The following is a 13,184-nucleotide window of genomic DNA, read 5'->3' on the forward strand; positions in this document are numbered from 1 at the left end:
CTGAGCCATTGTAACCCATGCCATGGTCCCTTTAATTCGAAATCCTTCCTTTGACAGAATTGACGTGTCACCACCCTGATTGGTTGGGGAACTCAGAGGCAGGATTCTAATGCCATGGCACAGTTAAAGAACCTCGCAAAGCCTGCTTTTTTACCATTTAGGTTCCGACTTGCAAATAGTCCCGCTGTTCAGGCAGGGACTAAATCTGGAAAATTCCACCGTTTTTTTGCCATAAAGTGGCCAACTGCCTGTTTTTCTCTGTAATTCACAACCCAATAACAAATGTATGCAAAAGCACATCTTTGAAACATGGATAAATGTCATCTTCACAGTTGTAGAACACACCTCATTCTCATCCCACTGAAATCAACGGGATGATGGTCAGGCAGGTTCTACAGCAGAGAGGTGAGGGGATCAGAATTACTGCCCAGACAGTGAAGGGGCATTCTCATGTTTTTTCGCTAAGGAGGAATTTCATTCTTTATGTTTCTTGTCAGTATTTCAATGTAAGTGGATTCAGCGTTTGTGATTTATAACAAGTTGTACAATGAACATTAATCTGTGTCCAGGTCTTGTTAAGACAGTATGAGTGATATTGCACAGAAGTAGGCCATTTGACCAATCAGTATTTATCAAATTCCCTTTCGCAAGTTATTATTGAATTTGCTCCCACTACCCTTTCAGGCAGCGCATTCTAGATCATGAAAACTGGCTGTCACCCTGGTTCTTTTGCCAATTACTTTAGCTAGGTGACATTGTGGATTGGGCACTGACCTGTCACCTATGGGAACTGCGTTTCAATCCGGCCTAGAATAATGGACATGTTTGTTCCTACAAGGGGTCTGAGTTTTCACAGCTTTAATCCTTAACTCAGTTCTGAGAGGTCGCTGCAGAAAATTGTTTCTAATTTGATACTAAACTTGAAATCTCGCTTGAAGAGGCCACTAGCAAAGTATTGCTAGTATGAGAAATGGAAAAGTTCACTCTGGTGCAATAGTTGGTACCCTTCTGAATTTATGATTTGGGATCATTTTTGGGACAGAGAAAGAGTAACCTTTGAGGTTCTCAACCTAACACTGACATGGTGCAGCCAATATTCTGTTTCCAACTCAAGGTTATACATCTGTTTCAACACTAATATGCTTCATGTTTACGGGCACAAAATTTCACCCAAAAAGTGTCATAGGTTCTAGTCTTGCTGTTTGTTTTCTTCCATTGATAACCGTACATGACCAATCCAGGAGAATATCAAATTTAGCCATCATGAAATTGTACATCCAAACATTCTAGTTTTGCAAGAGTCTGGAAGAACAGCAGGAGCCCAACAAAATCTAAATCCTAATTCTAAATGTTTCAGGTTGCCAAGGCTTTGAAGAGGTTGTGGAGGAGATTTACTAGAATGATGCCAGGTATGCAAGACTTTTACGTGGAGATACTAGAGAAGCTGGGGCTGTTCTCCTTATAACAGAAAAGGTTAAGGGAAGATTTGATAGAGGTGTTCAGAATCATGAAGGGTTTGATAGAGTAAATAAGAAAAACTGTTTCCAGTGGCAGGAGGTTCAGTAAGCAGAAATTACAGATTCAAAGTAATTGGCAAAAGAACCAGGGTGACAGCCAGTTTTCATGATCTAGAATGCGCTGCCTGAAAGGGTAGTGGGAGCAAATTCAATAATAACTTGCGAAAGGGAATTTGATAAATACTGATTGGTCAAATGGCCTACTTCTGTGCAATATCACTTTATGATTCTATGATTTACAAAGCAAAGAGGAGGGCAGTACATGCTGTGGTTTTACAACATTTGAATCAGCAAGAAGAACTCAAAAGCTGCCCAATTAGTTTTTTTTCTAAAAATATAATTTATAAAATTTGTAAAAATACATTACATAACAGTTTGAATTTTATATTACACAAAGTGCAATAGAGACCAGTTTCTTTCAATACAGTACATGAGGTGCCTCGCTACATTTGCCATTACACATTATATTTACAATGTACATTTACATTACATGTCAAACATTCTCTGGTGCATACAGCCCGATGGGTTTTATATGGGTTCCAGCCCATTGGTATACCATGCCAGGAGGGCCTTACATAGTGGCCTTTCCCCTTTGAGTTTTTGCAGTGGCTGCCCCAAGCTTTACGGCGTCCCTTAGCATGGAATCCAGGACCTTGGAATGTGCCAGTCCGCAACTTTTTTAAAAATTGATTCATGGGATGTGGGCGTCACTGGCCAGGCCAGCATTTATTGCCCATCCCTAATTGCCCTTGAGAAGGTGGTGGTGAACTGCCTTCTTGAACCGCTGCAGTCCATGTGGGGTAGGTACACCCACAGTGCTGTTAGGAAGGGAGTTCCAGGATTTTGACCCAGCGACAGTGAAGGAACGGCGATATAGTTCCAAGTCAGGATGGTGTGTGACTTGGAGGGGAACTTGCAGGTGGTGGTGTTCCCTTGTATTTGCTGCCCTTGTCCTTCTAGTTGGTAGAGGTCATGGGTTTGGAAGGTGCTGTCTAAGAAGCCTTGGTGCATTGCTGCAGTGCATCTTGTAGATGGTACACACTGCTGCCACTGTGCGTCGGTGGTGGTGGGAGTGAATGTTTGTAGATGGGGTGCCAATCAAGCGGGCTGCTTTGTCCTGGATGGTGTCAAGCTTCTTGAGTGTTGTTGGAGCTGCACCCATCCAGGCAAGTGGAGAGTATTCCATCACACTCCTGACTTGTGCCTTGTAGATGGTGGACAGGCTTTGGGGAGTCAGGAGGTGAGTTACTCGCCGCAAGATTCTTAGCCTCTGACCTGCTCTTGTATGGCTACTCCAGTTCAGTTTCTGGTCAGTGGTAGCCTCTAGGATGTGGATAGTGGGGGATTCAGCAATGGTAATGCCATTGAATGTCAAGGGGAGATGGTTAGATTCTCTCTTGTTGGAGATGGTCATTGCCTGGCACTTGTGGTGCACAAATGTTACTTGCCACTTATCAAAGAACAAAGAACAGTACAGCACAGGAACAGGCCATTCGGCCCTCCAAGCCTGCGCCGATCTTGATGCCTGCCTAAACTAACACCTTCTGCACTTCCGGGGCCCATATCCCTCTATTCCCTTCCTATTCATGTATTTGTCAAGATGTCTCTTAAACGTCGCTATCGTACCTGCTTCCACCACCTTCCCTGGCAGCAAGTTCCAGGCACTCACCACCCTCTGTGTAAAAAACTTGCCTCGCACATCCCCTCTAAACTTTGCCCCTCACACCTTAAACCTATGTCCCCTAGTAACTGACTCTTCCACCCTGGGAAAAAGCTTCTGACTATCCACTCTGTCCATGCCGCCCATAACTTTGTAAACCTCTATCATGTCGCCCCTCCACCTCCGTCGTTCCAGTGAAAACAATCCGAGTTTTTCCAACCTCTCCTCATAGCTAATGCCCTCCAGACCAGGCAACATCCTGGTAAACCTCCTCTGTACCCTCTCCAAAGCCTCCATGTCCTTCTGGTAGTGTGGCGACCAGAATTGCCGCAATATTCTAAATGTGGCCTAATTAAGATTCTGTACAGCTGCAATATGACTTGCCAATTTTTATACTCTATGCCCCGACCGATGAAGGCAAGCATGTCGTATGCCTTCTTGACTACCTTATCCACCTGCATTGCCACTTTCAGTGACCTGTGGACCTGTACGCCCAGATCTCTCTTCCTGTCAATACTCGTAAGGGTTCTGCCATTTACTGTATACCTCCCACCTACATTAGACCCTCCAAAATGCATTACCTCACATTTGTCCGGATTAAACTCCATCTGCCATTTCTCCGCCCAAGTCTCGAACCGATCTATATCCTGCTGTATCCTCTGACAATCCTCATCATTATCTGCAACTCCACCAACCTTTGTATCGTCCGCAAACTTACTAATCAGACCAGCTACATTTTCCTCCAAATCATTTATATTTATATAAACAGCAAAGGTCCCAGCACTGATCCCTGCGGAACACCACTAGTCACCTCCCTCCATTTAGAAAAACACCCATCCACTGATACCCTCTGTCTTCTATGACCGAGCCAGTTCTGTATCCATCTTGCCAGCTCACCTCTGATCCCGTGCGACTTCACCTTTTGTACCAGTCTGCCATGAGGTACCTTGTCAAAGGCTTTACTAAAGTCCATATAGATAACATCCACTGCCCTTCCTTCATCAATCATCTTCGTCACTTCCTCAAAAACCTCAATCAAATTAGTAAGACACGACCTCCCCTTCACAAAACCATGCTGTCTCTCGCTAATAAGTTCGTTTGTTTCCAAATGGGAGTAAATCCTGTCCCGAATAATCCTCTCTAATAATTTCCCTACCACTGACGTAAGGCTCACCGGCCTAAAATTTCCTGGATTATCCTTGCCACCCTTCTTAAACAAAGGAACAACATTGGCTATTCTCCAGTCCTCTGGGACCTCACCTGCAGCCAATGAGGATGCAAAGATTTCTGTCAAGGCCCCAGCAATTTCCTCCCTTGCCTCCCTCAGTATTCTAGGGTAGATCCCATCAGGCCCTGGGGACTTATCTACCTTAATGCTTTGCAAGACACCCAACACCTCCTCCTTTTTGATAATGAGATGACTGAGACTATCTGCACTCCCTTCCCTGGGCTCATCATCCACCAAGTCCTTCTCTTTGATGAATACTGATGCAAAGTACTCATTTAGCACCTCGCCCATTTCCTCTGGCTCCACACATAGATTCCCTGGGGATATCAGCCCAAGCCTGGATATTGTCCAGGTCTTGCTGCATTTCTACACAGACTGCTTCAGTATCTGTGGAGTCACGAATGGTGCTGAACATTGTGCAATCATCAGCGAACATCCCCACTTCTGACCTTATGATTGAAGGAAGGTCATTGATGAAGCAGCTGAAGGTGGTTGGGCCGAGGACACTACCCTGAGGAACTCCTGCAGTGATGTCCTGGAGCTCAGATGATTGACCTCCAACAACCACAACCATCTTCCTTTGTGCTAGGTATGACTCCAGCCAGCGGAGGGTTTTCCCCCTGATTCCCATTGACCTCAGTTTTGCTAGGGCTCCTTGATGCCATACTCGGTCAAATGCTGTCTTGATGTCAAGGGCAGTCACTCTCACCTCATCTCTTGAGTTCAGCTCTTTTGTCCATATTTGAACCAAGGCTGTAATGAGGTCAAGAGCTGAGTGGCCCTGGCAGAACCCAAACTGAGCGTCACTGAGCAGGTTATTGCTAAGCAAGTGCCGCTTGATGGCACTATTGATGACACCTTCCATCACTTTACTGATGATTGAGAGTAGGCTGATGGGGCGGTAGTTGGCCGGGTTGGACTTGTCCTGCTTTTTGTGTACAGGACATACCTGGGCAATTTTCCACATTGCAGGGTAGATACCAGTGTTGTAGCTGTACTGGAACAGCTTGGCTAGGGGCGCGGCAAGTTCTGGAGCACACGTCTTAAGTACTATTGCCGGAATATTGTCAGGGCCCATAGCTTTTGCAGTATCCAGTGCCTTCAGTCATTTCTTGATATCACGCGGAGTGAATCGAATTGGCTGAAGTCTGGCATCTGTGATGCTGGGGACTTCAGGAGGAGGCCGAGATGGATCATCAACTCGGCACTTCTCGCTGAAGATTGTTGCAAATGCTTCAGCCTTATCTTTCTCACTGATGTGCTGGGCTCCCCCTTCATTGAGGATGGGGATATTTGTGGAGCCACCTCCTCCAGTTAGTTGTTTAATTGTCCACCACCATTCACGGCTGGATGTGGCAGGACTGCAGAGCTTAGATCTGATCCATTGGCTATGGGATCGCTTAGCTCTGTCTATCGCATGCTGCTTACGCAGTTTGGCATGCAAGTAGTCCTGTGTTGTAGCTTCACCAGGTTGACACCTCATTTTGAGGTATGCCTGGTGCTGCTCCTGGCATGCCCTCCTGCACTCTTCATTGAACCAAGGTTGGTCTCCTGGCTTGATGGTAATGGTAGAGTGGGGGATATGCCCAGCCATGAGGTTACAGATTGTGGTTGAGTACAATTCTGCTGCTGCTGATGGCCCACAGCGCCTCATGGATGCCCAGTTTTGCATTGCTAGATCTGTTCGAAATCTATCCCATTTAGCACGGTGATAGTGCCACACCACACGATGGACGGTATCCTCAATGTGAAGGCGGGACTTCGTCTCCACAAGGACTGTGTGGTGGTCACTCCTACCAATACTGTCATGGACAGAAGCATCTGCGGCAGGCAGATTGGTGAGGACGAGGTCAAGTACGTTCTTCCCTCTTGTTGGTTCCCCCATCACCTGCCGCAGACCCAGTCTAGCAGCTATGGCCTTTAGGACTCGGCCAGCTCGGTCAGTAGTTGTGCTACCGAGCCACTTTTGGTGATGGACATCGAGGTCCCCCACCCAGAGTACATTTTGTGCCCTTGCCACCCTCAGTGCTTCCTCCAAGTGGTGTTCAACATGGGGGAGTACTGAGTCATCACTGAGGGAGGGCGGTAGGTGGTAATCAGTAGGCGGTTATCTTGCCCATGTTTGACCTGATGCCATGAGACTTCATGGGGTCAGGAATCGATGTTGAGGACTCCCAGGGCAACTCCCTCCCTACTGTCTACCACTGTGCCACCACCTCTGGTGGGTCTGTCCTGCCGCTGGGGCAGGACATACCCAGGGATGGTGATGGCAGTGTCAGGGACATTGTCTGTAAGGTATGATTCCGTGAGTATGACTATGTCAGGCTGTTGCTTGACTAGTCTGTGGGACAGCTCTCCCAACTTTGGCACAAGCCCCCAGATGTTAGTAAGGATGACTTTGCAGGGTCGACAGGGCTGGGTTTGCCGTTGTCGTTACCGGTGCCTAGGTCGATGCCGGGTGGTCCGTCCAGTTTCATTCCTTTTTATTGACTTTGTAGCGGTTCGGTACAACTGAGTGGCTTGCTAGGCCATTTCAGAGGGCATGTAAGAGTTAACCACATTGCCGTGGGTCTGGAGTCACATGTAGGCCAGACCAGGTAAGGACAGCAGATTTCCTTCCCTGAAGGACATTAGTGAACCAGATGGGTTTTTACAACAATCGACAATGGTTTCATAGCCATCATTAGACTAGCTTTTAATTCCAGATTTATTAACTAATTTATTATTAATTAATTTATTAATTAAATTCAAATTCCACCTTCTGCTGTGGTGGGATTCGAACCTATGTCCCCAGAGAAATACCCTGGGTCTCTGGGTTACCATTCCAGTGATAATACCACTGCGCCACCGCCTACTCGGTTGTCAACAATTCTTTTGCATTGGAAGACCAGCAAGTTTCGGGCAGGCCAAAGAGTGTCTTTAATGGAGTTGATGGTCCTCCAATAGTAGTTGATGTTTATCTTGGTGTGCGTCCCTGGGAACAGCCTGTAGAGCACTGAGTCCTGCGTTACAGAGATGCTCTGGCTGAACCTGGACAAAACCACAGCATGTCTTTCCAGACCAGCTTTGTGAAGGCACCTTCCAGAAGGAGGTGGGCGATGATCTGTTCTCTACCACAGCTGCCTCGAGGGCAGCGTGTGGAGGCGGTGGGGCTCTGGGCGTGCATGAAGGATTTGTTAGCCAATTAGTTAATAAACAGCCTTCCAGTTTCTCAGCTCACCCAAGTATATCTCGAGCTTATTTCCACCAAGTGAAACGCAAGAAACTAAAACGCCCAAAACACCAAAGGCACTGTTACTAATATGTGTTATAATACCTAGCCTCAGTAGCTTAACTTTGTTCCCTTCAAGTATGTAGAACTATGCTTCACATGTGCTTCAACTAAATTTGTGGCTTTAATCTGTAATATCGACAGTGCATTGAGAATACACTTGTTTAATATTCGGAAGAATGCATAATGATATAGTATTTTTTTTTTGCTAATGGAGCGTTATCAACATTATAGTGATTGCTAATAGTTCCAATACAGTAAAGAATGTGTGTAGGTGTTACATGTTGTCAATTAACTAGATATGTACACAACAAAGAGACAGAATCGAGCCTCCAGATTTCACATTTTTATTAAAGAGATTCAGTTTGCATTTCTGTCTTTCAAGAGGTACTGAAGCTTTAAGGAAACTCACTCTTAAATTACAGCCATAATAATGTCATTAATAAACATTAGGATAGATTTTTGATGATGGTCCAGGATTGTGACAGGTTGTGCAGTGAGAGTTGAAACCTGTCAAAGTAAAGCAGAGCCAACCACAATGAATGTTCCCAAGTTGGCCCACATTATCTATTAATACTGAGTTTCCAGCACGTAATTCACCAAAACGGGCAGTTTTCTGATTCTGAGCAGCGCATCTGGTTCCGCTGCAGCCATATACCATGACTGTCTTTTTTTCAGGCAAATGTGGTGGAGAGGTTGTTGTATCTTGTCTGTGTTCTATCATTATCATGGAGGAGTGATAGTGAAGACAGTGCCCAGGTTTACAAAGATAGCTGTTGCAAAAAGTGGGAAAAACAAAAGGTTGCGCTGTTTTTCATTCCAGGGCACCCTTCTCAAACTGAGTCAGACAGAGTGCCTGGTAGGAGGTGGCACAACATATCTGTATAGTCTACATCCAGAGGAGGTAGCATCTAATTCATAAGAAATCATTAGACTTGATGAAATCAATCAGAAAACTGCCTGTTTTGGTGAATTACTTGCTGGAAACTCAGCATTAATAGATAATATTTTCTCATCGGTGAATATAACATATCTTCTTCTTTGGCCTCCTTATCTCGAGAGACAATGGATAGGCGCCTGGAGGTGGTCAGTGGTTTGTGAAGCAGCGCCTGGAGTGGCTATAAAGGCCAATTCTAGAGTGACAGACTCTTCCACAGGTGCTGCAGAGAAATTTGTTTGTCGGGGCTGTTACACAGTTGGCTCGCCCTTTGCACCTCTGTCTTTTTTCCTGCCAACTACTAAGTCTCTTCGACTCGCCACACTTTAGCTCCGCCTTTATGGCTGCCCGCCAGCTTTGGCGGACGCTGGCAACTGACTCCCACGACTTGTGATCAATGTCGCAGGATTTCATGTCGCGTTTGCAGACGTCTTTAAAGCGGAGACATGGACGGCCGGTGGGTCTGATACCAGTGGCGAGCTCGCTGTACAATGTGTCTTTGGGGATCCTGCCATCTTCCATGTGGCTCACATGGCCAAGCCATCTCAAGCGCCGCTGACTCAGTAGTGTGTATAAGCTGGGGATGTTGGCCGCCTCGAGGACTTCTGTGTTGGAGATACGGTCCTGCTACCTGATGTCAAGTATTCTCCGGAGGCAGCGAAGATGGAATGAATTGAGACGTCACTCTTGGCTGACATACGTTGTCCAGGCCTCGCTGCCATAGAGCAAGGTACTGAGGACACAGGCCTGATACACTTGGACTTTTGTGTTCCGTGTCAGTGCGCCATTTTCCCACACTCTCTTGGCCAGTCTGGACATAGCAGTGGAAGCCTTTCCCATGTGCTTATTGATTTCTGCATCTAGAGACAGGTTACTAGTGATAGTTGAGCCTAGGTAGGTGAACTCCTGAACCACTTCCAGAGCGTGGTCGCCAATATTGATGGATGGAGCATTTCTGACGTCCTGCCCCATGATGTTCATTTTCTTGAGGCTGATGGTTAGGCCAAATTCATTGCAGGCAGCCGCAAACCTGTCGATGAGACTCTGCAGGCACTCTTCAGTGTGAGATGTTAAAGCAGCATCGTCAGCAAAGATATAACATATATAGGCATACTATGCAAGTGTTTCTACACACCATGTTACACATTGTTTGCTGCCTCACACATAGCACTCAGACTACATTCGAGCCTTTGAATGCTTACATACAAACCTCTACTTTAGCAGGGCCCCAATCACATCTGCAACTTATTACTGAAATTCTTGGCACGCTGACTTCTTAAATGGACATCACACAACAAATCCTTCTAACAGAATCTAGCTGCTTATTGAAGTATTCACACATCATGGGCTGATGTATGAAATTTTATGTGCTCCTGACACTTCCAAAATCGAAATAGTACTTCTCTGCTTGAAGGTGCATATGACACATGAGAGACTGAAGGAGATGAGAAGTGGTGGAGGGCCTTGAATATCTTTGAGGAGGCAACTTTGTAAACCTTTTGGACTAAGAGCATTCAGGGAGTGGAGAAGCTGAAGCTTCAGCTATCCTGCAATCAAATGGCCAGAACTATCTTTTGTTCTTTCTTTTCCTGATACAAACTTGCTGTTATTCAGATATACACTCAGTTATAACCCCATGTGACAAAGTAGATACCCTTCCCTTCAGTAATAGAGGGATGCCATGCAGCCAGCATTCTTACATTTGTTCCTCTTCTGTCTTTGCAATGTCCCCCAAGAATCAGCTCCCAGTCTAATCACTGCACAAGAAGTCAGCACCTCATAATACTCATTACACCCATTGCAAGCACTAACATGAGTATATCCTATCTGAGGAGTTTTGGTAGTCAGTTTGAGGAGGGTGCAGCAGGTGTATCACAGAGCATAAGAGGGCAGCAGTGTGTAGCAATGCCAGTGGAGAAGTAGAATCATGCTAGCTGGAGAGCCAGCTCACATCCTGCTTCCTTCCTCAGTTGTAGATCCTAGAATGTCCTGCATTTAAACATAGGTTAATATCTGACCCCCAAACCTTTATGCAATTATTTGAGATTGCACAAAACACCTTGCAAGCTCTGGTAGCAAGTGTGAGGGAGTCCACTACCCATAATGTTGCACACATACATGACCACGTATGAACTACAGTCCACCACAGAGTATGTGGCAACTCCAGAGGCATATAGAGCAGAGCACCCAACAGCAGGGTTCTTTGCTCGGGGAGTACCTCATATTGCTGCATATAGGTGTTGGGCTCCAATATCCAAGGGACTCTCTTCTCCAGCTTCAACATGCTGTGGGATCAGATGTTACTGCCCAGGGAGTAAACTAAGGGAGTGCCCAGTATGTCTAGAGTTGGCATTTCTCTCAGAGATGCATCCTCATCAGCCCATCTATTTCCATATCTCAAATTACAATAGATATGCCAGCATGTGGGTAGAAGTAAGCAGTCGCCACAGCAGCGGATGTGGTGGAAGCTGTGGCAAGGCCAACCTGTGACCCAACAAAAAGAGGTACATGGCTCCCTCAATCCCAAGAATATGCCGTATTTAAACAGCAGCCAGCCATCTACGCTACATCTTCCTTTGGGGATGTAGCTAGAAGGAATGTAAAAGAAGAATCAACTTGCATTTATATGGCATCTTTCACATCCTTAGTATCCCAAAACACTTCAGAGCCAATGAGTTGTTTTTGTAATGTAGTGACTCTTGATTTGTAGGGGAATGCAGCAGCCAATTTGCGCACAGCAGGTTTCCACAGCCAGCAATGAAATAAATCTATTTTTGGAGGTGGTGACTGAGGTTTAACTGTTGGCAAGGACAGCGGGAGAATTTTACTATTCTTCTTCTGGGGTCTTTTAATTCTACTTGAATAGATATTGGTTTAACATCTCATAGGAACACAGGAAGATAGGAACAGGAGTAGGCCATTCAGCCCCTTGAGCCTGTCCCGCCATTCAATGAGATCATGGCTGATCCACAGCCTAACTCCATATCCCTGCCTTTGGCCCATATCCCTTAATATCTTTGCTTAACAAAAATCTATCTATCTAGCTTCAACTGCTGTTTGTGGGAGCGAATTCCAAACCTCTACCACCCTTTGCGTGAAGAAGTGCTTCCTAACATCTCTCCTGAATGGTCTGGTCCTAATTTTTAGACTATGTCCCCTAGTTTTAGAATCTCCAACCAGTGGAAATAGTTTATCTTTATCTAGCCTGTCTTTTCCTGTTAATATCTTGAAGACTTCAATCAGATCACCCCTTAATCTTCTAAATTCTAGCGAAAACAGGCCTAATTTGTGTAATCTCTCCTCGTAACTTAACCCCTGTAGCCCAGGTATCATTCTTGTAAATCTACATTGTACTCCCTCCAAGGCCAATATATCCTTCCTAAGGTGTGGTGCCCAGAACTGCTCACAGTACTCTAAATGGGGTCTAACCAGGGTTTTGTACAGCTGCAGCGTAAGCTCTGTGTCTTTATACTCCTATCCTCTAGATATAAAGGCGAGCATTCCATTATCCTTTTTGATTATTTTCTGCACTTGCTCGTTGCATTTTAAAGATCTATGCACCTGAATGCCCAAGTCTCTTTGGACATCCACTGTACTGAACCTCTTCCCATTTAGAAAGTACCCTGCTGTATCCTTTTTTGGTCCAAAATGGATAACCTCACACTTGCCCACGTTGAAATTCATCTGCCACAGTTTTGCCCACTCACCTAGTCTGTCAATATCTCTCTGCAATTTTATGCTATTATCTAGACTGTCTACAATGCCGCCTAACTTTGTATCATCAGCAATTTGGATATATGACTTACTATGCCATCATCCAAGTCGTTAATGAATAGTGTGAATAATTGAGACCTCAACACAGATCCCTGCAGGACACCACTAGTTACATCCTGCCAATCGGAGTACCTACCCATTAAGTACTCTCTGTCGCCAACCACGCAACCAACTTTCTAACCATGTCAATAATTTGCCCTCAACTCCATGGGCTACTACCTTCGTAAACAGTCTCTTATGTGTGACTTTATCAAGTGCCTTCTGGAAGTCCATATAAATAAATCCATAGACACTCCCCTGTCCACTACCTTAGTCACCTCTTCAAAAAATTCAGTGTGATTTGTCAGGCATGACCTTCCTGTCATGAATCCATGCTGGCTGTCCCTGATTAACTGAAATTTTTCCAGGTGTTCAGTCACCCTATCCTTGATTATAGACTCCAGCAACTTGCCCACCACAGATGTCAGTCTAACTGGTCTGTAATTTCCTTGGTTCCCCCTTTCACCCTTCTTAAAAAGTGGAGTGACATTTGCAACTTTCCAATCCAGAGGGACCACTCCTGAATCTAGGGAACTCTGAAAGACTATAGTTAGGGCATCTACAATGTGCTCGCCTACTTCCTTTAACACCCTCGGATGGAAACCGTCAGGTCCTGGGGATTTCTCACTCTTTAGTTCCATTAATTTTCTTGTTACTGATGATTTACTTACGTTAATTGTATTAAGTCCCTGTCCCCTATCGGCTATTAATTTCTTCGGGACTTCCAGCAAGTTATCCTCCTTTTCAACTGTAAATAC

The 13,184-nt window shown here is 45.4% G+C and overlaps 1 protein-coding gene across 7 annotated transcripts in view; it reads left to right on the forward strand.

Annotated features, from left to right (window-relative positions):
• Positions 1-13,184, forward strand: part of stard13b (StAR related lipid transfer domain containing 13b) — a 617,921-nt gene that overhangs the window by 407,143 nt on the left and 197,594 nt on the right. The window contains exon 2 of one of the 7 annotated variants that reach the window (XM_068033495.1): positions 1,358-1,409. The exons of the other annotated variants lie outside the window; for them this stretch is intronic. Coding sequence (XP_067889596.1) covers positions 1,358-1,409 — 52 coding nt within the window. The remainder of the gene's footprint in view (positions 1-1,357; positions 1,410-13,184) is intronic. 7 annotated transcript variants of the gene reach the window in all.

The sequence above is a fragment of the Heterodontus francisci genome, chromosome 6 (genome assembly GCF_036365525.1).
Source record: "Heterodontus francisci isolate sHetFra1 chromosome 6, sHetFra1.hap1, whole genome shotgun sequence".
NCBI classification, from domain to species: Eukaryota; Metazoa; Chordata; class Chondrichthyes; order Heterodontiformes; family Heterodontidae; genus Heterodontus; species Heterodontus francisci.